Here is a 25,453-nt window from a genome sequence, read left to right as displayed (position 1 = left end):
GCAGCACATACTGTACCAAGCACTAGTACCAAGACAAGCAAGCAACAACTGCTTTGGCACCAGGAGGAGATACAAGAGCATCTTGATGCCTAGACTTGTTCTGAACATCTGTTGCAACCTGGATTTGCCTGTTTCCCTAAATGCTAAAGCAAATAATGCTCCTGTTTCTCTCCAGTAAATAGAGATGCTTGAAGACCAGCAGAAGAGTCCCCAAGCCCACACAAATCACTCAGTCACCATCACCACCAGGACAGATGACAGCAAAGTAGGTAAGTTCTTTCCCTAGGAAAAAAAAAAAAGTTTTGAGACCCTTCTACAGGAATAGCTGTGAAGCTGCTTTGTGTTATATACACACAGATTAATCTGCTTTCTTGATCTCATGCACAGCCACCCTGGTGACCAGACCCAAGGTAGTACAAGGAGAGCAAGTGGGGACAAAAGGATACAAGTCCAGATTCCTTTGGTATAAAGAAGATCAAAAAAGAAGATCAAACTTGCAACCAAGGGAGAAATCACATGAGACAGTCATATCTCTTACAGATCCCATTTCTAAGGGAACTGAAAGGCTGACTAGCCTGTAGATTTAACCCACAGAAGCCAAAAGATTATTCTGCCTACTGCTCTTTGTCCTACTTCCCAGTAAAAACGCAGGGAAACACCGTTTCTCTCCTACTATGCAGGTCCTGTTAACACTTCCAGTGTGGAGCTCCTCCTCTGGTCTGTCAGCACACTGGGGGCTGGAAAAACGCAGTGACAGAGGCTCGTCCATGTGGGGATCGATATCAGGAGAGAAAGTACAGCGAGGAGCCAGCAAGAAGCAGGCAGGAAACGCTGCATGGAATTGCATCCACAGGAATCTCCGTGAGTTGAAATCAGAGCCTGTTATTAAACTAGCTAGACATTAAGATGCAGTGGCTGGAGTAAATTAGATTAAATTCCTTCTGTATCGATGGCTAGAAGCCAAGCAGGTATTTCTTCCCTTTTCTTTTGAATGAAAACCCAAAGGATATTTCTGTCTGCTTAGCTAAGTAAACATACTGCTTTAAAACAAATAAAAACAGGAGATCAAAAACATCAGGTGGCTACCGTAGTGGTGGAGCAAGCAGTCCGTTTCACCTCCACCATCCCAAGGTGGGATGGGATGAGTCTTTGAAAAGATTAAAAACAGCTAAAAAGGGATTTAAAAGCGACTTTTTCTTTGCCGTGGAGAGTTTTGCAAAGCACGGGAGAAGTAAACAAAGCAGAACTTAAAGAAGAAAAATCCCATTACACCAGGACAAGAGAGAAAAAAGAAATCCTAGATTATTTAGGAGGGCTAAACTTTAATTTCAATTATCAGAAGTTGATTAGAAGCCGAGCCGAGTGACATACTGACAAAGCGACTAAGCAGCCCACTCCTCCCCACCCCGATCACCACACTCAGCACTCTGCGAGCACAGCCGGAGCCCAGGGTGCTGGAGCTGCGATAAGAAACTGTTAAATGCTCCTTACCTGCCCTGGCCTTGATGGATCTGGTGTTTGCCACATCTCTTAGCAAAACCAAATGCAAAAGCGAAAAAAAATAATAAAATAAAACAAAGAGAAAAGTAAAAAAAACCCACAAACAAAAAACCCAACACAGAGATGCTCCTTAAAAGCCATCAGCAACACATAACTGCTAGCCAAGCAGATCTTCCACGAGATGGAGACTCAAGGCACGTAACGCTTACCCTGTCAGGGGAGACGATTTCATAGACTTCTTAAAAAGACAGGAATTCGGGTTAAAAAAAATTGCTGTCAGCCAAAACTTATCAGCGCTTCAGAGGTTAACTGCTTCTGCTGAACAACATGCGTTTGTCCAACCACGTTCTAGAGTAGTATTTTCAGCGCCGAGACCAATGAGCACAGCTAAGAGGAGGGCCTTGGGATGGTGGGGAGGCTGAGTTACCCCCTCCCCTCTGCCTTCCCTCTTCTCCGCCTTCCCCCTTCTCCCCCTCCCGCTTCTCTCTCTTTTTTTTTTTTTTTTTTTTTTTTTTTTTTATTTTAGTAAATTAATGCAGCAAGAAACTCCCAAGATCTGGCGAGTCCTAGCAGGGGAGAGAGGGCAGAGGGGAAATGAGATGCATTAGGAGGACACTGAGGCACTTTCTTTCTGAGCACAATGGGAGTGCTTCCCAAGAAACTTCCCCTTCGCTCCCCTCCGCTCTAGCCCTGAGCAATGGGACACCTTCCCTACAGCAGCAATAACTTATTCGGGAGGAAAATAGCCCAGGAAGCAGGAATCAACAGCAGCCAGACGGCGGGCAGGAAAGCGACACAACCGGGACTGCAGCACGGCTCCACACTGACAAATTCCTGTGGATGTAATTAGGAAGACACTCCGGCTAGCAGCGGAAATTAAAGCCCTGGGTTGTTGAAGGTGTCCCCCCCTCCCATCCTACCCCCACCACCCAGATGGCAAACCTACACCCCCTGCGTCTCCCCCTCTCGCCAGCCTGATGTCCGAAGCGAGATCCCGCTGAAGGGAAGATTTCAGTGCGGGAAGCCTGGTCCTCCGGCCCCGAGCACCACTGCAGTGGCGGTGGCGAGGGCACAGGCGGAGAAGAGGGACGAGCCAAGGCAGCGCCGGAGCGGAGCCGCCGGCCAGCGCCCGCGGAGCGCCGCGCACCGCCGCTGTCCAGGGTGCTGATCGGAGCGCCCGCCAGACGCTGCCAGGGTGCTGACCGGGGCCGCCCTCCCTGCTACTGTCCAGGGTGCTGACCGGAGCCCCCCCGCCCCCCGGCCTGCCTCGGGAGGGGTGGCTCGCTTCCCCTTCTAATTCTCCCCAAGTGCCGGGTTACTTTATTGGCTAACCCCACCAGCCCACCCCTCACGGAGTACAAAACAAAAGCAGCGAGAGCTGAAAAAATGTGCAACGTTAACGCGCTCGGAGTCTACGTGTGGGAGACGATCGTTTTCTTCAGGTAAGGCTTGGCTTTACGGGATGAGTGTGTGAGCACCGGGCGCTGCCGGGCTGGACTGCTGTGCCCACCCCAAGCTCAGGGACGAGCCCCTAGGCACATCCTCAGCCTTAGGACAGCAGCGTTCCGCCTTTCTCGAATTGCCTTTTCGCCTCCTCTCTGTTCCCCGAGACTGGCTATCGCACAGCCCCGGGCTCGGGACTTTCCGCGGCTTTGGGAGTTACTCCGTTTAATTAGCACCGCAATCTCGCTAACCGCAGTGCTGAAAACACGGACCCCGTCTGGTTACAAAGTGACAACTAGTGGCGGCTGGGAATGCTGCACTTGAATTTGCCCGGGTAAATATTCCCACCTTGCCCCCTCCCCATTCTCAGATTGCAGGTTAAGCTAAATTCCGTGGGGTGCTTTCACTGCTTAGCTATGTCATCTTGAGAAATCGTGGGATTCCTTTTCAAGTAGGGGTCACTTTATCTCCTCAGCTTGCTACATCTAAAGTCACTGAAAACAAAGAAATAATCACGTTCCTTCACAACTTTTGCTGTCATGTTGTTTTCAACATCCTTCCCTTGCAGAATCTAAATGAAAGTCGAAGGGGATGTGGGGAGCTTTTTGCAATTATATCCATTATCGACTAGCTGTATTTTGACTCAGTTTAGATGCGCTCAGTTTCTCATTAAGGCTAAGGTAGGAGAAGGAATGGATTTAATCTTAAAGAATTGTTTCTGGTCCATCTCTCCTTGCAGTACTTTTATTAAATGAACAAAAAAAGTATTGTAAGGTAGTAAGATAGCAGCTGTTCTGTATTTGCATGAATAATGCAGCCTGCTGTAGCAACTGATAGATGCCACATATATGCAATTGAAAAAAAGACCATCTTTCATGACCTGAACTTGTTTATCAGTCTTAGACTTCATTTCAGTTGCATGGCTCTTACTTCTGCATTTCTGTAGTTTACCAAAGTCTCATCTCATAGTGCAACACGAAAGAACAGACATTATTTACATATACATCACTGATGTAATACTTCTTATTTTATGAATCACAGTAGCAGACCTGCTGATACTGGCCAGACTTTTCTAGCTAGCAGTCTCTTTCCTTTTTAACATTAAAGTCTTTCCAGGCATAAAAATTGGGATATTCCCCCCTTTTTCTGTAATTCCACAGAAAATGAAAAGACAGCAAGATTGTAACATGAACTTAAAGCATTTAATGTTTATCTGTTAAGCAAACCAAAAAAAGTTCTAGAAATAACTAAAATCACCAATATCTGAAAAACAATGCACAATACCCAATAATTCAGAGACATCCTTTCTCATCTTTTTTAGTCACAAGTGTATAGCAGCACTGCACAATATAGTGGCATGAACTAAAAGAAAGCATATGTATGGGCAATAAACTCTTTAGTTAAACAATGTTGAAGCATAGAGATAAAAACAACAAGATTAAACAACACATAAATGCTCTGGAATGCCGTCCATAAATAAGCTAGAAGGCAAAAGGAAAATAAAAGAGAGCATTTCCAGGCTTGAGTTTCCTATGGCCCTGGCATTAAAGCATCTGACCAGCTCACCTCTGAACTGCCTGAACAAGTGAAATTGATACACACTTGTCTCGCTGATCCTGTTCTATGATGCTCACTTATGCATCACACAACACATCTGAGTGCTTACAGATTCTCAGCACATCAGTTAGAGTCCTAGGCACTGAAAAACCTTGGTAAACCAGTCCAGGTTCTAATGTAAATGTTTGTACTGTTATAAATGATATATGTATGCATATACATATATGGACTATATATGATTATGTCATATTGCATACAAAAGGTATTTGTGGAAGCCTAGTTTACCTGAAACTAATGTTTAAGAAAATTTGAAAATGCTTTAATTCAATTAGAGATGTTGAAACCAAATTGTTTTATGTAATGCAATAATTTTCCAAACACGAAAAATTCAGCAATTCCTGCTCAGAACTGACTCTAAGCAGTGTTTTTCCTTCCCCCCGCCCCCACTTTGTGCTATGAGTTCAATTTATTACAGGCCAAAAATCTACCAGCCTTTCTGGTTCAGGAATAGCTTTGCTATTTTAGTTTCAGTAAGCAAAGTTTATTCATTAACAGTCATTCATAAATTTAATGTGCCAATTACTCCAGCACTCAGTCATACATAATGTTTAAAACACTCACAAGCTGAAAAACCAATAATCTGTAATAGAAGTATGTGTTGCTTTAAATTACAGGGTGTACCACACTATTGTCAGCCTGTCAGAAATATTCTGGAAAGAGAATCCCTTATACGTTAGCACATACACCACAAAAATAAAGAAAAACCCGAAGTCCCAAAGGAAAATTAGATATAGCCAGTATAGGAAATAAGACTACATCTGTTACTTAACAAAAATGTCCTTCACCAGTCTTTTAAAAAAGAAGACTTTGTGGGAAAGAGTAACAGCTGGTGTGTGAATGTAAACATTATGGTATTGTCAATACGATATTTGTTTGTTACAGTTGGGGTGTTTTAGAAGGAGTTTGTGATAAGTGGCTTATTCTGACATGCCTTTCTTCATGGAAGAGCATTTCCCATTTTGCTACTTGCCTTCTCGGACTGCAGCCACTTAGCTGTGACTAAGACATTTACTGAGAACCTGGGTAGAGACAGGGATGAAAACTGGGTTGGGATGGGAAATTAAGAGGGTCTTCTGACAGACAGGCTGCTTGACCAACATTTCCTTACACATATCTCTGTAAGGCAAAATGCTATTTCTTGAAAATAAAAAGAGATTGGACAATATTTACACAGGGACTTCAGGATGTCCTGCTTAATATCTGTGAGACATACACAAACATTCTCCCAAAGTCCAGCTACATACACTGCATGTTTGTACCCTGGTTCAGTTGTGAGTTCTTTCACGCACAACAAAGAGCTGCCCCCACACTGGGGTGATCTCGACTAGACTTTATGTTGTACCATCACATTTTAATAGCTGTAGCAGTCCAGAAACACCACTGCATAAGCCTAGGGGTAGGAATGCAGCTTGTACAAGTTCAGAGATAAAAGACAGCCTAGAACTGGCACCTTACCCAACTGGACGCTGTCCTGGGAGGCTCCGAAATTGTTTGGGTCTGATTCTTGCCCTAATTGCACTTCTGTATATCAGGAATCACCAGCATGACCTTCACTGATTCAAGAGGAGAGTTGGCCCCTTCTGAGCAGCAATCTCTTAGCTAGCAGGAGTGATTCAATGCTACCTCCCCAAGTGATTCACAGGCTAAAAGTTGCTGCCAGCCTCAGACCCTACTGAATTGCTCTAACTGGCATTTTTGTATTCCCTCCTGTCAGTAACCAAGCTCTTCAATTCCAGTTTTTAAAACAATAAAGTGCCATGTGAATATGATGCCTCTTTGTGGAAAGAAAGATACTTTTTCCTAAAACAGACTTGACAAGTAAAGTAGGTAATTGGAGAGCTGCTAATTTCAGCCCCTTGAAAATTCAACAAAAGAAAAGGCAGGGGAAGGAAAAGGAGAGTAATGTGCATGTTATCCCTAAACCTTCTGCTGTAGCTCTGCAGTGCTAGATAGCATTACAGAGGTACCTGTGAACAAAGCACTAACCAGAGATTTCCAGAGCCACAAGCTAAGCAACGTAGCAGATATTCTCAGTAGTTAAAGATTATTTTCCTCAAGCTAACTAAAATCTAGTAGAAGTTGTGCCTTATGACCTGTTGTGCCTCTGCGGAATCTGTCTGCTTCTCTACGAAATAAAAATGATTTAGCAAAGTCTTGGACTAGATGTCTCTAAGGACACTCTTTAGCTTCTTTGGTCTGCAACCTATAATAGCCCCATTAGAAACCCTGCTAAAAGGGTTATGTATTCAAGGTTTGAAAATGTGATGAGGTGGACAATTCTACCCAGAAACCTTTGTAAGTCATTCCACAAAGAAATAATTAATTTGGTGTCATGTCAGTAGAAGCACAAAACGTTTGGGATCCTACCTTCTGCACTTCATACACACTTCCATCCATCTATAATAATTCATTTGTATTTTATGCAATTAAGACAAATCAATGTAAAATACACAAAACTTTTTCTAACACAGCCTAATCTTAACCTTCCTCTCTAAATAGCTGCCTTAAACAACTTCAGACCTGCTCTCTGGATACATCAGAACAAAAGCAAGGCTCTACAAATGTCTGGGCAAAACACATTTCCCCTCATGTTGGGTGCAAGAAGCAGGAAAGCCATAGATAATCACCTTGCATAATAAAAACGTTACAGAAAATGTTGCGATTTCTCACATGCACTAATAAAATATCCTTTGTCTCTGAGGCACTGGTGCTGTGCAGATTTCAGGTGATATACACTGGCTGTCCACCGTGACTCCCACTGAACATTACCCTATACTGCAGCAAGTCCCACTGGCAGAACACTTATTTACTGTTCAAATAGCTGAAGGGAGCTGCTTCTGGAGAGAGATCAATATGAGGAGGGAATGGTAGGATCCTGCTCTTAATTAGAAGAGCATTTCATCATATGAATTTTCTACAGAGACTTCCTTCAAGAACAAGAATTTAGGCATAGGAATTTGGTACTCCCTTATTCCTCTTCTCTCACAAAACAGGTGTTGAAGACCCTTATGTATGAAGCAAGTCAGCAGCAAAGGGCCCTCTAACTCTACATGTCTCAGATTTAATAGCACAGACTAAAGGCTAAGCAGTTCATTCTGCTACTGACCAAGTGATTCAAGTCAAAAACGAAAGCACTTGTAAGCAACAGCACACTGCAATTCCCCCGTTCTTGGGCAAACACTTTCCTTGTTGGCTTATGAAATTCATCTCACCAAATCCTCATGAGCTGACATGCATAGAAAAGGATCCCAGCATCTGAATTAAGAAGTTAATCAACATCCAAAATTAAATTACTTTATTGCCCCAGCACTGACCAGTGACCATTCATCTGTGATAGAAAACCAGAAGAGAAGTCTGTTCCATTTCATCCTAGCATGCAGGTTAAAAGGGCTCTCCAAATTTCAGCATTGAGAACAAGATGTCAGACCACCTAACGAATGTAATTGTTATTTAGGTACTGATGAAAGACAAGGGTTTTTTAAAGCACAGCTTCTTTTTTAAAATCACAACATTCAAATCAAAACCACAACATTTAAATACATCAAATCATTTAAATCTATTCACTGAGTTTCACTTGCTCATTTTCTATAACCTGGAGCTTTTCTGAGAATCCCAAAGTGACTAGTATTAAGACAACAGACAGGCTGATAATGCATTTTGACTTCAGTTTTATTTGCCTGTATCAGCTCTCGCTGTTGTGGCACATTAAATCAGGGTTTCACTGTTTCCAGTAAATTACCCTTTTGATTTGCTATCATTACCTTGCATACTTTCTGTTGACCTTTGTCAATCAGCAAGAGCACAATAGTTTCTATTCTTATGAAGCGTGGTTGCAGTTGTGCACCTCACACCTTTCAAGAAAAATAGCTCATCATATTCTTTCACATGCTAAAAAATGTCATTCCAGCATACCCTCCCCACTATGGTTCAATTCAATTTTCCAATTGACAAAAAAAAAATCATTCCAAGCGCTTTTGATAATTTCAGTTTGATAAAAAAAAAAAAAACAACAAACTTGGGATAAGTGAAGCAAAAAGGAAGGAGTAAGAGAAGCAGGAATTCCTCCTGCTGCTCCAGTGCAAGGATCATTAGCAGCCATGATGACACAACTCAACACCAGGCTGTCTGGCTGCTGACTTCTAAGACCTACTTGCACAGCCCAGAAAAGAGCAGCTTTTGCATTGCACTCAGCATAATAAAATATCACTAGTTCAACAGGTCAGTTCCCCTTAAAGAAGCAAATAAAAACAAATTTCACCTCTTCTTTGTTTCTTTCACCCTTTCCCCAAATTATCCAAACAATTTACATCTGTGTTTACACAGCCAGAGACCACCTCCCCTCGATGGAAATGGTTTACATTGGTATTTCTTAGCCAAGATGATTGGTTGGTGTAAAATGATGTAGTCCCCTTAATCTCTTGGGAAACTACTGATATGCTCTAGCTGATCTGGTCCTGGAGGTCTGCATGCTTTGATCATACTGGTGCTGTAGATCAGATAAACACCTCCAAACTGCTCCTAAATCTCTACTGATACTTCAAAAGACTATGCACAGTAACTGAAAAAAAAAACCACCAGAAATACAGCTTTTGTCCCCTCAGTAAGGCTGAAGCACAGAGAGGGCCTGCAGAGAACAGAAACAGATAGAGACAGATGCACCCATCATTTACACACGCTGAGCACTCCCCATTACACAGACAATTATTTCATCCGTATAATGCACCATGGTAAGCTGTTGATTCAGGGACTGCACCACATCTGGCTGGTATATAGACACAGTTGGCATCCTGTAAATACATCGCTGCTGGATCTAAGTGCCAGCTGAGAAAAGCAGGAGAAATCTTAATTTACCAATTTTACCAATGGATTTTTAGAGGGAGGGGTAAACAAAAGAACACACTTTCGCACCTGCTTTCCCTTTGATTTCTCCCTCTTCATCTTTCCGCTGTGGCTCACAGCCTGCTAGGAAAAAAAAAAAAAAAAAAGACAAAAAAAGACAAAAAATTCAAACACCTTAGCAGACAGCCAGGGAACTCTCTTGTTTTTATCAATGCCTCATTGCAGAGTGGGTGAAGAGGGGAAAAACTACCAAGAGGTTGCCAAGACAAGGAGTGTCGCATGCATGGAACAGCAGGGCTTGCAGTGCGATCAATCATCGCGCACGCTGCCTTCAGACGAATGTTGCCGACAGCAGCTCCCCCCACGCGTCTGCCCTGCAAGACATTCCTGCCCCTACGACCACTCGCCCAGAATGCAGATCCTGTCCCCCAGCCCCAGTCAGGCTGGAGCAAACACACAAATCAATAGATAGTGACAGAAGTGGGATCAATGGTGGGTCGGACCACTATCGCACACGTCTGGTTCAGCAGCAAAACGCAGCTGGACCAGGAATCATGCAGAAAACAAAATTAATCTCTTCTCACCTTTACCCAATTTCCTTTCCATTTTTTTTCTTCTTTTATTTCAGATGATGCAAATAAGAGATGCTTTGTACAAAGCCCCAAGCACAGGCCCCTCCTCCCCTCTCTTATGGAGGAGGTATAAAAGCTGAAAGCATACGGGGGTCAGCTGCTGTCAGCACCCCTTAAAAAAATCTTTCGCTCCGAATGTCCTTTTTAGTGCCGAGAGCCCCTGCACAAAATGAGTTGAGTCCTCCACTACAGCAGGATCTGTGCACCACATGTATTACCACGGCTGGGAGTAAGGAAATGAGCTGCTCTGAATTCCTGGGTGAGGCAGTCTTTTCTTATCTTGTAAGAACTGCAAAGGCAGGCTGAGAACAAAACCGCGACTTTTCATGGGGTATCTTTACAATCTTGTCTCTTCGTTCACTCCCAGGGCTTTCACCCTCTGGAAGCACTGCTGAGCAGGGCAACAGTTCCCAGCATATCCACACACAGACCTTTTTCCTGCACCTGAGCTCACAATATCTGATTTACAAACCAAAATGCATGCGTTCCAACTCTCCTGCTGCCCCACATGCCTGAGAATCACAAGCATCCTTCAGCTTCCAGCCCCATCCATCACACCCTGACACAGAGCTATGGGCTTAGAAAAATCATCTCCCAGCAGCGTGGCTGACAAAGTACAAGCCTCATCAAACATAACTTGCTCTTCTGCACCAACACAGACCCTGCAGCACTGCCAGGGTTGAAAAGATGGGGTTTTTTTTTGTCAGGGAACTGAAGAGACTAAAGTCAGAAGGCAGTTGGGGTGGGGAGGAGAAGAGCTGGGCAGGGGACCCAGAGCTTAGCCATTCGTTCTAGAAGTTACATTTCATTATAGTTCATGAATAAACTGATAAATTACCCCAGGAATCACAGACAGCATAGAGGGAACATTCATCTCCTGCAGGGTATTTGCATTGCAATGATAACAACAAATTCTATCAGAGAACATCAAAATGAGCTCTCTTATCGCACAACTCATTTTACACAGTACAAGATACACACATCAGAGAGCCCCGGTTTTACTGTGGGACCCAACATTTTGTAGGTAGGTTGTGTGTGTTAGCTCAGGAGGCCTTTTCAAAGAATCTGCAAAGTAAAAAGTTTCAGAAGATAAAACCCACCACCACCCTGTTATATCTCCTTTAAAATAATTCTATTCATGCCATCTCTGATTTATCAAAAAAGAAAAAAGCAGTTAGTGTATTCTTATCCTATCTTAACAAGCAGCATCAATCCTTAAACTAAAACTAATTTTTAAAAAGCTGCTGTGGCAAGCTATTTGAACTGATGAAAACACGACTGATAGTGTGACTGCAGAGCTATAGATAGAAGAGCATCTGCGATTTCTCGTAATTCTTTGACACTTATCTGGTCTGTGATCTAAAACCTTCTGACGTCAATTGAGGTTCCCACCACAGCTCTTCATCCAAACAGTAAATCAAGAGCGCATCAGTGAAGAATACTGTTACCTGGAATGTGAAGCCTCGTCTTGTAAAGACACTTTTCCCCTTTATTTACTGCATTCAGGAGGGCTGTTTATGCATAACTTTAAAAATCTGACTAGTCCCCCAACTTTAAAGGGAATATTCAGCATGCAAGAAGCTAGAGACATGCTTTTGTCTTTGCAGGGACTTTTTTTTTCCCCTTTGTTTTTCTATGAAAAAATGCAACTTCGTGACTTTTTTTAAAAAAAACCTTTCAGTATATGCACACGTAAGAGTCAATGCTGGTGTTTGCTGGATTTATTTCACAAGCGATCAAAACCTGAGCATTGGCTTGTGATTCTCCATTGTTTGAGTTTTTTCAAACCTGTCTCAGTGGCTTAGGCTCATACATCTCCAGAAAGTCACTATTTGTGCTCCAAGAGCTGTAGACCCTTCTGGAAGGGAGATTAATTGAGAATGTCACCGAATAGAATGTCTGTGGCCTTAAAACTGAATTTAAACACACACTTTTTTATAACACGAGATAAGCAAGAGTGACCATGAAACAGATGAGAGTTTGAACAACAGTCCTTGTAAGAGGAGGGATCTTGCATGCAGCTGAGCACTATTCCCGTGCAATTTATTGATCTCCCTGTGCTTTTCCCATTTCAACTATACACAACATGCAGATTTCCTCCCCCCTGCCCCACCCCAGCTGATTGTCTAGTCATTTATTATTTTCTTATTGCTCTGTCCAGGCAGCATCAGCAATTGTTCCAAGTGCTGGTGTCTTTCTATAATCAGTATAATTGGGATGTTCTATAGTTCTAAACAGGGTGTTTTGCCATATGGGGTGTAGGTCACAGGCTGCAGGAACATGGCAGTGGAACACAGAGACGTTGGAAAGCTGCAGTCTGAAGGAGAGATTTTTTTCACTCCAGTGAAGTTGTTGCAGCTTTCCCTGGATAGGAATGATCACAGAGGGTTAATTCCCTGAGGCCCATGGAAAAGTGACTCACAGCTCTTCTTCTGTACAGCCACAGAGACCAGTGGTAACAGGTTGTCCAGGACTTTCGAGAGCATTTTGGGATTCTTTGGGTTAAAACTTTAACTGATTACACCCTGCGACTACTGCAATGCAGCTACTTCTGGTGCAAAAGCCAGAATTGGTTTAAACAGCTCACAGCAACAGAGCACAGCGATCCAGGACAGAGACAGCAACATTTTAAAAGCCTACTTTTTCTCTCCCTTCTGCCTCCTCCCCCATGAATAGGGATAAATAAAAGCTTATTGCCCATGTCTTTCTCAGAGTAAAGTCTCCTTTCTCACATGTTCTCGAATTCCACATTTCGCCAGTCTCACTGTACACAACTATTTTCCTATCCTGGTCCAACTTCGAGGTCTGCTCCATGCTTCTGTCACATAAGCTCTCAGCTGAATTAAGAAAACAACCAAGTCCAAATTTCCTCCTCACCTCTGAAAATCAGCTTTGCAAATTCACCCCTGCAGCACACCCCACCACCTCCATGCTGCCTGGGCTGTAATCACCAGCAGCTGAGCACGACCACATGGATTGCAATCAGTACATCTGTAACAGAGCTCCTTCTACTCTGCACCATGCCATGCCAAAAACATAGCATCGGGGTCATCTTCTCCCCACACACCTCCACTCTGCTTTTATCCTGTCCACCTCTACTGCTGTAGACCAGGAATTCAGAAAACGTAACAGAGAAAAACATGCAGACAATGACTTTCATCCTTCTTAATTGAATTGCATATCAATATTGATTGTGCTATTCATTTTGATGGTAAATCTAATCATTAAAAAAAAAAGTCTGCTTGCAGTCTCTGCCAAGCCTTCCCAGGCCAGCGTCTGGCAGCATTTCCCTCAAGATAACATGTTGATGCACAGTCAGAAATAACAGTCTGGGTACAGAGTTTAGGGCTGCCCCTTTTCCTTGTCACCAGGAAATCTCTCATCTGTCCTTCCTCCCTCCAGCTGCCCAGGACAAGACAGAGACAGGCAGCCCCAGCATCAGCTGAGTACAGGCTGGGCTCTGCTGAGCTCCAGTCTCTGCTCAGGGACCTCTGTGCCCAAGAGGCACCATCTCAGGGACCAGGGAGGTGGTTCAGGAAACCCAGGTGAGCAGAGCAGGGGGAGACTCGCTGCGGTTAACACTAGTTAATCATGGATGACACAACACATATCTGTGCCCGTCTGATATTCTCTTTGTGACTATGCCTCCCAGAGCCTGCTGCAGTCAATAAAACTCAGCTGATGAATTCTCCCATGTCCCCAAGACCCCACGCTGATCTAGAAAGGCCCACTTTGAAGGTAACTGGGGAAACAGTTACACTGCTCACCTCAGCCTGCCTCAAAGGTCTGATGGCTATTCCTCTCCCCTGGGATACCTACTTATAAAAAAACATCACATTTGAAGGACAAATGTGTGAGCCAGCTCACCTGAACACTACTCCCAACACTACATCCCTGCCAAGCCTTCTGGCTTGCATTGTGCTTCAAAAATAAACAAACCAACCACTTCAGAAACCTTTGTTCAGCAGCAATGAACTGGGGTAGATGATCAGGTATGTTCTATTTCCCCAACCTGCATAGAGCTCAGCTGGAGGAATAAACCCAGTGCTGTTGTCTTGAGCCACTGGTGTTGCACCAGTTTACCTTCACAGGGACCTGAGCCTCCCACACTTGGCAGAGATATATTTCCTCTTCAAACGCTTGTTTTGCAACAGTGTGCTCCTGCTGCCAGACATTATTTTTTTACCCTCAGAATTAATGATTAACAATTAAATTATTTGACAGGGGAAAAGAGGCCCACTGCTAATTAAATTCCTTCGTCTCTCCTCTTCGCAAAGAAAAAAAGAAAAGATATTTCTCAGTATCAGCATTCAACCAGAACAGGGCAGTTTGTCATGCTGGACTTAATTAGATGGACAACCATAGGCACAGCCAAAAAAAAAAGCATGAAAATATTGCACAAGGGCCATACAAATGGGAGGAGCAGGAGGAAACAGCCAGCTGGGGAGCTGGGAACCAAGCAAACTGACACGTCCAGATTGCAGAAGAGCCACTTTCTAGACCAAATAACTGTTTATAAGAATATACCATCTGTTTAGCTGAAACAAACTAATGCAGACAGAGCAAACGGTGCCTGTATAGGCTGGGAGAAACCAGTAATAGGTGTCCTGCAAAGCTTGACTGCTCCATTTAAGGAATTCTTAGGTATCCTGAGCAGTCGGCTGTTCATCTCCACCAGCTTTCCCCTTCCCATGCCTGCTGTTGGGCTGGACCTCCCAGGGGCTTGGCAGTGTCTGCTTACATGCCAGAGCTAATATCACAAAAGATTATGCTAGTTCATCGACCCTTTGAAGAGATCCTTTCCATTGCTTTTTCTCTGATGTTGATGGCACTTTCTCAGCCAGATACACTGGGGATTACACCAGCGTAAATAAGATAAGCTGCTGTCTGGCTGCTATTAAAACGCACCAAGATGCTCTGGGCTCAGATAACACTCTTGCACTGATGCAAACTATATCCTCAGTGTTTGTTACATGTTTTGCCTTTTTTTGTTTATTTGGAGAATAAATTTTCTCTCTGAACAACACAGGCACCCACCTTAAATTTCCAATTATCTTCTATCATTAATAATTTTCAAAACACTTGGCAATTTCCTTCTCCTTGTTTCTGCTGGGCCAGGAGATAAACAGTCCTATGGGACTTTCAAGGACGCTTCTGTAAGAACTAAGGGATGGAGAAAATCCCAGAAATCTCCCAAGGCAGCACACAGCACTGACCAAGACAGACCTGGAAGAGAGCAGAAGCTGATAGCTTTTTTGGGTGCTACCTGAGCTAAACTGCAATGGCAAAGCTCAATTGCCACAGCCAGAGCGAGCATTTCAGGGTTGTGTTACATGCAACCCATCCTTCCAAAGCATGGTGAGGTGGGCCAGCCTCTCTATACCTCCCAGTGCTGTTTTCTACTATTACTTCTGAGCTAGAGAGTAGACACATCTGCCTGCTGCTGGAAAGGCTTTGCTATTCCCCCATCCCCTGCTTGCTTGCCTTTTCTTGTTAAGTCTAGAGGGGAAGTTGTCACCAGCTAGCTCTAGGAAAGCATTTAGTAACCAAATAGAAACGGTAAGAAACACAGAACTCCTCATTCCTAGGTCACCTGGGTAACAGCAGCCTAACAGAGCTTCTAAAACACACACCAGGAGGCACACAACCACATTTGACCGTTTCAGCACATCCCCAAAGGTGCTCACAGAAACTCACAGGGATGGGCATAAAGTTACAAAAAGCAGTGGGGCTCCGAGAGATGTCTTCTCCCAGATAGTTCTGGGAATAATATGTCTTAGATATACACTTCCATGTAGGAACTGAGCCCATGAAGTTCATGCACTTGCAACTTTGAAGAAGAAAGAATAAAAAAATGGCACCCAAGACATACCAGCAGACTCACTCATTGGAATGGGGTGAACATATTCAGCGTGGACTTTCGCACTGAATTTACAGGAAAGCTGAAAGCCGATTTCTGTGCTTTTTCACCTCATTTTTTAAAACGAATGCCAGGGGAATTGCAGTTTCTAATTATCTTTTTGCACTTAAAGCTTATTAGATTTGCCTCTAATTGCCTCTTCCCCTCCTAGCCCCCCACTTTTCCACTTCCGTATACTTCCTCCAGCCTACAGTTAATGAGAAGAAATCAGTCTATTGCACTATCTGGCATCTTGCTGCTGAAGTGGCAGGAGTCTTTGGTTACCAAGTCATTTGCTGCTTAATTGAAATCTTTTCTCTAGACTCATTGCCATGCAGACACTCTATTGGAATGCAGTAGTCGAGCCCAGTATTGACTGTCCTCCCACTCCCAGCTTTCTTCCTTTGAGTTTGCAAATCAATTGCACCCTGTTGTTTTCCTTCCAAAAAAAAAAATTAAAACCCATCACCCATTCCACAACACCATTTACCCCTGAAACACTGGTTTGGCTTTGCAGAGTTTCTTAGAGCAGAGATGGGGACAAAACAAGAAGTGGCAGGCAGCTATAGTAAAATCTAGAGCCACATCTTGTTAGATCACCTCCAAGCATGAGTGTGCATCAGCCAGGTCAGATAAGGTCCTGTGTGGGAGAAAATTGTGAACATACAAAGGGTGAATGAAATCCTAGTTTTAGACATCTCACTGGAATTGATCTGGAATTTATCTCCCCTTCTTATTGCAGAAATTAAACAATTTTTACCAGTTAAATATCTAGCAGAGAACCCTAACACAGTTGCAGCTTGCAAAAGAAGCCAGACTGCAGTCGTGAGTTTGCAGGATTGAAAACCAAGACTTGGCAAGCCATCACTGCTAAGACCAGAGAAGAGAGTCAATGCAATACAGGTTACTACAGACTCCTGATCTTGAAATTATGGCACCCAAGCCTTTTGAATCCCATCCATTTTTAAAGTCCTGGGGAACTTGGTGGTTTAAAATGCTCTTGTCAAGGCCTTGTCTAGATAAGGTTTGTGTCATCAGAGCCTCATCTCAAACTTGCATTATATGAACAGGTCTTTGAGGGCAGAGTCAGATTAATGCCTTGCATAGTAACAGTTCCTAAATTCTTCCTGATAGATCTTGTCAGTACTTAGCACTACTCTTCTGAAAGACAGCAGGTTTGACTCCTGCAGACTCTGTTGAGACAAGAAATGCAAAACTTCCCAAGGTGAGGTCCTTATGCTGTAAGAGGACTCCATGGTGTCATTTGTGAGGACATAGGTAGCTAAATATCTTGTGCCTGTCGTAAATGTGCTTAGGCCTTTCAGCTGCTCAGTCACAGTGGCTTCCCACAGTTCCCACACAGCCTTTGTTCTTTAAAAAGATTCAGGAGTTTCACAAAGGGTGAAGCAATGAGCCTAACTTCCTCCTGAGCAGCTTTCTTTGGCTTATTATACTTTTGCACTGCAATACTGCCTGTAGGCTTTAACCAACCTCAGGCATTTGAAGCCACAGGCAGACAGCTCTTGCCCTAAGCACATTGCATGTCACCTGTGAGGTTTTTAATTTAGGTTTTTTTTGGTTGTTGTTTTTTTTTTTTCCTGATCTAGGCAATTTTACACCACATTTTCAGCCTGGGAACAGATCTGTGTTTGAGCAGAAGTCATATAACCATAGGGAAGGACCTGAATAGTGTCTATTCCTGTCTTGGAAATCAAACCTTCCTGCAAAGTTGAGAATGAGCACCTGGTACCAGGGGTCACTTGTTCCTGCATAGATGGCAACAACAGAGACTTCCCAAGCCAAAGTCATCACCCTGCAGATCTCACATAGGGTCAGAAGGCACATTGCCAGCCTTAGATTTTCATCTTCTACAGCTAAACTAGTAATTTTACTCTTTCTGCCCCATAGGCCATACAGGTTTCAAAAATATTTTATTTTTTTTCATCCTCAGACCAACATGAGTATCACTTCAGGATCATACTCCAGACGCCTCCCAGCCCAGAGACCATATGGCTATATAGAATTCAGACCCCACCTGCATTGGAGGTACCAATAGCAAATTCTGGACTGACCAGCAAGCAGAAAGCAAAAATACATCTATCCCCTAGAGTCCCAAAGGCTCTGCAGGAGCTATGTGATCACATGGCACTCATTTAAGCCTCAAATTCCAGAGTGCTCTGATCCTATCTGTCTTTTGGAAAATTAGACTGTCAGAATACCAAATATGCTCCTTGCTATTTGCCATGTAATTAAGCAGTAATTGCTGCCCAAGGCTAATCTCAGGGTGTATTTTTCCTGTGGACTCAGTGCCAGAGTTCACATTTGTAATTTAGTGGCATGCCAAGGAGCCATACCTAAACTCACAAAAGGATTTTCTCCACTCATCGTCTCTCTTCCACTTTTGTGGCAGCTGGGATTCTGTATTCAGAGATGTTTGGGCTGAGCAAACAAATTAGCAGAGACCAGCTTCATTAGGAATTCACATGGGTACCCATCCTGCCTCACAGTGGGAATGAGATGGTGACTGCTCAGTTTCTGGACACCAAACACTTCCCAGTATGGGATGTACACTAAAGCCTCCTCTTTCTTTCTACTCAAACAGCCTGGCAGCCTCCAAAGAAGCTGAAGCAGCAGCACGATCTGCCCCCAAACCCATGTCTCCTTCTGATTTCTTGGATAAGTTGATGGGCCGAACTTCAGGATACGATGCCAGGATCAGGCCAAATTTTAAAGGTACGCAAAACCCCTGCTTTCATGGCTTTGTTTCATTTTGGGACTGAAAACTGCATGCAATCCTCATGAATGCCTCCCTAACTGTGTATGGAATATGAGCAATGTTTATGTTAATATGAAATATGTATTATAAGAGAGATTTGGCACATGGATGTCTTGTAGACGTCTGGACAGGCATCTGATTTCCACTCAGAATGGAAACAATCTTATAACAACTTTACATGCAGGAAACACTTCAATATAGGGATCAAGGATCCTGCCAAACCAAACAGTGACCAGCAGGAGCTGAACTTCTCATAGATTAGGGGAAAAAAAATGAGGTTTTCTTCCTAAGTCACTGCCCATAGCACCTTCTAATAGTGGGTAATTCGCCCCCCTGACACCTACTGAAGCCAAGAGGAGTCTCTCCCATAAGCTCCAGAGGAATTCAGCGAGATGCCAGGGGCAGCTCTGACCCATCACTGTCCCCCATAGCGGAGGGGCTCTCCAGCTAGTGCCCAGCACAGCTCCATCGCAACAGCTGCGTTTCATACCCGATTTCCCCAGTTCACCCTATACCCACTGGCAGCCAAGCAGCACTGAAGCAGGCCTTGGAAGAGGCAACAGAACCTCTTTCTTTGCTCCTTGAAACACCTCTAGCAAGGGTAGGATTTGTGGGTTTTGTTTTGTTTTCTTTTTAACTGAGCTCACTTTCCCAGAGCTGTTTGCCCTTGACTCACACCCAGAGATGAAGTGGGACCTGCCCCCTCTCAGCCACTGTCCAGCCTTCTTCAATGCTCATTTCATTCACTTCTTTTGTTTCTTACCACCAATTCCTCTGTGCCCCAAGAGTCACTGACAATGCTAACATAGGGCTCCCAGGACCCATTAATCATGGTGACAGCACCTGCCATCCAGCTTCAAGCAATAAGCTCTATTCTGGGCTTTTAAACCCAAAGGTAGGTGGGAAGCTTATGCCCTAGTAATCAATTAGGCAACAGAAAACACTGCTGTTTTTATCCAAACCACAAAGAGTTAAAAAAGCACCCTGTAAACCTGCCTACCACTAAATTATGCACATGCACAAAAGAAATTAAAATTTAATATTTCATGAAATGTATACATTATCTTCCTGCTGAAGGCAGCTGTATTGCATTTTTATTTGAGATAATTTAATTTCAGTTTTGTTTCAATGAACTACACCTTCCCCACAGGGCAGTTTTGCTGGCTTAGCCTCCCACACATAAATCAGGCTCCAATTTATATGGGAGGCATAGGAGGTGTTTTACAGAGCTTGGGGTTGTAGCTCTCAAAGCACGTCATTTAAATTAACTGCGGTAACTCATAAGGGCATTTTAATGGCTTAGATCTAAATGAAAATAATACCAAAGATCTGTATCAGATTGATTTTTGGGGAGGGGAAGATTAACCAAGAGAAGATTGCAGCTTCTCCATAAGCGCTGTAAAGTCTGGACTTCACCAGGGATTCACGTTCTGAGAACAAGGAATAAGCATTTGGGTTTTGCTTTAAGTTGGAGAATGAAGTCAGTAACCCAGGCAGGGACAGAGCTGGACCCAGCAGGTGTGGGACAAGGGACTTCTCACCCAGGCTGTACCCTTAACCCTGCTGCTGGAAGATGATATTCCCTCACAACTGCATCCCACTGAAGAGGTGGCACTTTTCAGTGGCAGGCAGGAAAGTTTCTAGAGCCTCACACAAGCTAAAAAAAACCACAACAAACAAAAAAACCCCACACCTGCAAAGCGCTCACAGCTTCCCTTGACAGTGGGAAGAGTGCAGTGCCTCAACAAGAGCTGGGCTGCCCCATGGGGACAGTCTTCCTCATGTGCACATGGACCTTCTGTGTGGTTCATTAGATGGATCCAGAGAAGTAAACTATTACTCCTGAGCTCAACAGGAACATCACGGAAGGGATAAAACAAGAGCTAAAGCCTGATCAAATGTGCTTTCAGCTGCTGGATAAACTTCTCAAGCCTGTTGGATAAGAGGGGTTGGTGAAGGGAAGACAACATTTTGTACCTGATACTTTAGCCCGTGCCTATGTTTGACAGTCTGGAACAAGATCTGCACAGATAGAACAGCGTGTGAGCTGCTGCTGTGCTGGCAAAGGGCTCTCTGGGAGCTGGTTATACAGAAGCCTGCTTGGATTGCCTGGGACCCATACCGAGAAGATCGCAGCCATAGAGAGCATTGCTGTTATGTGGCTGCAGTCCTGCTCCCACAGAGGACATGCACAAAGTTTCAGAAGAGGCCGAAGCAGGAGAGGAGGAAAGGAAAATGAGAGGAGCAAACCAATCTCCAAGTGTTACTTAGTAATCAGGAAATTCCATTAACTTCCACACGGGAGGAAGTTTGCACTGATTAGAGGCACAAGCCTCTAGTTAAAGCCATTTTCCCCACCTCCCACCCCAAGTATTTCATCTTGGAGCAGCTGCCAGACTGCAGATGTGGCCTTAATGAGCAAGCGTCACTCCCCAAGTGAGGCTGAGGCAGTGTTTGAAATGCAGACACCATCCTCATCTCCATAAAGGATGGGAGAATAATCTAAAAATCCACACTCACCACTTCCACAGATCTTATCTTCCCAGAAGCATCTGTCACAGGAATGATAGGAGATTAATTCCCCCAGTGTTAAAGGGGCACCTTGGTTCCTGGGGAGGTTCCTCTGCTCTCTGCCTGGGCTGCATTTCCCCACCACACACAGGGCAGCATCTGCAGCAGGTCCTGCGGGAGCCCCAAGAGCAGAGGCCCCTTTTGCTTCCCCCCTCCCCTTGTTAAGGCTCTACAGAAAACCTCTCATTATATCTGGGCAAGCCACTGGTTTGCCAGGCACCAGATATGGCTCTGGTTCCAAAATGTTCTCCAGCTTTTTGCATTGTGCTGAACTGCAGCTCTTGGCATCTCCCTCAGTGCAAATGCAAATTTCCTCATCAGATTTGCCAGGCAATATGGTGATCCACTTCCAGTCATAGTGATATCTTTGGGCACCAGTACCACACAAACAGACTGAGCCCCCATGCCCTCTAACCATGAACTTCTCATCCCTTAATCCTCGCTCCCCTCCTTTGATGGCTCCTTAACTTTTCTAATAAGCAGGCTAAGCAAAGTCTCCATCTGAAAGAAGATAAAGCCCAGGAGAGACGTGGCCCAAAGTTTGGGACCACCCTCTCCCAAAACAGGACAGTCAGAGAATTTCTGCTGGCAGAGCCCTCAAGTCTCCTATCCAGCCGTGAGCCTTAGCAGACACCACCATTATCACATGGGGTACTTGCTCCTGTACCCAGCCTGATGCCTACAGCCCACACTGCTGCACTGGCTCAATAGGGAGGATATGGTCCTAGTTCAGAAACATTTAGACACTTTAAATGAGTATTTTAAAAGTAGAGAGCTCTAAACAAGAGGGCCTGTCAGTAGTGTCTCAGCTCTTTTCTGGGATGCATCGCTATCACATTCAAGGTGAGCTTAGCACCCATACAGCAATGCCAAGATAGCTAGAAAGCTGTTCTGCCTGGCTGTGATCTATTCTTTTTCATCAAAACAGTTCGCAGAACATATAAACACTCTCCCAAACAGGGGAACAGAGGCAAAGCAAGAGCATTGTCTGATGTCAAACTGGCATCAGAACCAAGACTAGACCAAGCCGGGTCTTCCAGACTTTATTCCCATACTCACCCCTCGGTCACCCTGTTCCCACAATAGGTTTTAATACTTCAGATCAGAAATACTTTGTCTTATAAGCACATGGTAAACTGCTGTTCCAATCTGTATTTGTCATGCAGGCCCACCAGTGAATGTCAGCTGCAACATTTTCATCAACAGCTTTGGTTCGATTGCAGAAACAACTATGGTAAGTAAAAATCACAGCACAGCTGCTCAGCTACTGGCTCAGCCTCATTGCACTCCCAGCAAACGCAGCATCACCCTCCTCTGTAGTGTGAGCAAAGGAAAATATTGTCTCTGTGTTCCCAAGGTTTACCTCAGGTTTGAGTAAATTGGTGGTCAACATACAAGACTCACACTGCACATAGCCAAAGATCACACAGTCTCTATCTGCATCTCTACAAAAACACTCTACAGGCAAAATATAGGAGTCGGAAAAGGAAATAAATAGTCTTCTCTGAAGACTTTCCTAAGGCTCCAAGCTCAGAGACAGTTGCAGATACTTTGTGTTTAAGTGCATATAAATCCAGAAGTTTGAATCAACACTTTAAGTGAGGGGAAATCAGCTGAACTCAGATTCAACGTGCACCAGATTTCAGATGCCTAAATATTAAGAGAATCACTAGATGATTATTTTCTTGGAGACATATTTCTGTTAGACAATGATTTTTAATTAAAAAAAAAAAATCAAAACCAATAGTTGCAAGTTAAGGCTCACTTCAGACAAAATTAGTGAACATGGCTAAAGGCTGTATCTAATTGGCAGGACACTAGGAGCAGAGAATCACAAGAACAGGAGATAATGGCTCCATCTGAAAACTATTAAAGATTGGTTGTGACATAATCAGTGAACAGCAAAAGAAAACTCTGCAGGTACAGTGCCTTACCTCTGTGCTAATTAAAGCTAATCCAGAAATATGGTGTTTAATTACTCTTTAGTAATTATTTTTCTAGAAAGATGTTAAATGAAGAATGCATGACTACAGCCTTCAGGTGTTCAGTGCATTCATGCAGGATGTTACAGGCTTTACATACAGATCATAGCCCTTGACTTGAACAAGTTACTTGTCATGTACACCACTGTCAGAGGAGATCAACAGCTACATACTGGGGTTATAAGTCTCTTCTGACACTATACCATTCTTCTGGAAGCGTTTGGGCTTGGGGGCAGTTTGGTTCCAGCAGTAGAAAGAAAACTTTTTACTCTGTCCAAGCACAAAGAAACATATCTCAGAGTTGGACTGCAGAATTAGTTAGAGTTCGTAGATCAAAAGTGTATTCATGGATTCATTTGTACATAAAGCAAAAGAGAAAAAACTAGAACCAAAATACGCATCTGTTCCTAATGTACTATTTCATTGGATACCTCCTTTGGTGTTACAGGCAATAAATACTCTGTTCCTGCACAATCTAGCAGAGATAATCCACAGACTGCAGCGAGAGGGGCAGGCCCACAAGGGATGCCTGTGCAATGTACAGAGCACATTACAATGACACGTTTGTCAATATACCTGTCCTATGTTGCAAGATGCATTGGAGCAGGCGTACAAAGACACCACAGGATCCCAGTAAGCAGGATGCTCCATAAAATTAGCATAGACTAGCATGAGAGAGATGCATGCAGTTCACCTCCAAGACATGCTGCAGGGACTTGCTATCCTCTCCAGATGCCACTCATTTCATAGTCTATCTTCCATAGAAAAAATTCCCATGGGAACCCAAGAACACCCTCTGGGCGCATTACTTTGTCTAGAAATACCCAAGCCAGCTCTGACAAGCTAGTCCAGATGTCAGGCTGACGCAGCATTGCACACAACCTAATATAATGTGCTGCTTTGGGGACAGTGATTCTGCGTGTAAATGCTGACAAGAACACAAGCAGCAGAGGTACTGAAACACCTAAAAATGAGAGCCCAGCGAGTTAGAGCAGTCTCTGGGATTTGCTAAAGTGGGATTTACTCTACAGAGAAGCCAATCCCTCCTCACTGTTTGAGGAGGCAGCGGGTCAAACAGGCAGTGCCAGCTCCCCACCACAGTTTCTGGGAAGGGCAGAAGGTCCTGTCATGAAGTGATTTTGAGACAGACCAGACTACTTTGAATTTAAACCAGTGATCAAATATCTGTGGGGGGAAAAAAGTTTGGGTGGCAGAGAGGCAATTCAATGTTTTACCATAAAGAAAGCAGTACTGTCATTGACCCTTGGGACTGATGATGGTAACACTCCCCCAGCTGCTTCACTGGCCAAAAGAGAAAGAACAACATTATGGTTTAAACCTCAATCATGAGGCACTCTAAGCCTGGCCAGGTTCAGGTTTCAAGTACTACATCATCTTATATTGGTTACTATTGCACTCCTACTTGCAGGAGAAGAGGCACAGGTTTTTATGGATACCACACATGCAATTAGAGAAGCCTTTAAAATATCTCCATAGTGGGGCTGTTAACTCCTACAGGAAATACCACTGCTACCATTGAAGTTCACACTGCCTGAATCTCACAAATCAGCATAAAACATGAGGTCACCATGCAGAGGATTAAAGAGATTGGAGGTGAACACTCACAGTTTGAGGCACCATGGAAAGTAGAGGAGAAAATACAGGAAAACAGAACAAACCAGGCATTTGATGCAGCCACAAGGGTCTACAAACCTCAGAAGGAAGGATAATGAATTGGGGCCGAGAGAAGGCACATACTTCCCAGAGTGGACAGAAAGCTGATATCTGTCCCACAAAGGTCCAAAATGAACAAGGCAAGAAACAGAGACCTGAAAACTGTTGCAAGGATAGAAGGAAGGGTCAGGGGGGCAGAGACAAAGCCATCCAACAAACTGAATTCCCCAAAGCAGAGCTGACTTAGAGCAAGGGAGGTAAACACCTTTAAGCATCCCACAGAACTGGAGATCCAATACATAAAAGCCTCCAGTGGTGCACATAATTGATTGGACATTTATGTTAGATTGTGGCTCATCGCTTATATTCATTAGCCTCTCTTGCTATCAGCTCTAAGGACCAGGGAACCTGCGATTGGGAGCACATCCCTGCGAAGCCAGCAAGTGCTTCAAGGGGGAAGATACTACCAGCTACAACAGCCAGACAAGTGCAGACAGCCTCTTTCTGTCCCAAAGCATTA

General features: G+C 43.9%; 1 protein-coding gene across 2 annotated transcripts in view; it reads left to right on the top strand.

The window, feature by feature from the left end:
• Nucleotides 1–2,886: 2,886 nt before the first annotated feature.
• Nucleotides 2,887–25,453, top strand: part of GLRA1 (glycine receptor alpha 1) — a 35,824-nt gene continuing 13,257 nt past the window's right edge. Inside the window, exons 1-3 of one of the 2 annotated variants that reach the window (XM_068408963.1) lie at nucleotides 2,887–2,942; nucleotides 18,533–18,663; nucleotides 22,444–22,511. In XM_068408963.1, the coding sequence (XP_068265064.1) occupies nucleotides 2,887–2,942; nucleotides 18,533–18,663; nucleotides 22,444–22,511 (255 nt within the window). Of the gene's footprint in view, nucleotides 2,943–18,532; nucleotides 18,664–22,443; nucleotides 22,512–25,453 lie in introns of those variants that run through there. The other variant, XM_068408964.1, reaches the window with a different exon arrangement.

The sequence above is a fragment of the Nyctibius grandis genome, chromosome 10 (assembly GCF_013368605.1).
Source record: "Nyctibius grandis isolate bNycGra1 chromosome 10, bNycGra1.pri, whole genome shotgun sequence".
NCBI lineage: Eukaryota > Metazoa > Chordata > Aves > Nyctibiiformes > Nyctibiidae > Nyctibius > Nyctibius grandis.
Note: the sequence above shows the minus strand (reverse complement) of the source record. Positions and strands in the feature narration are given on the sequence as shown.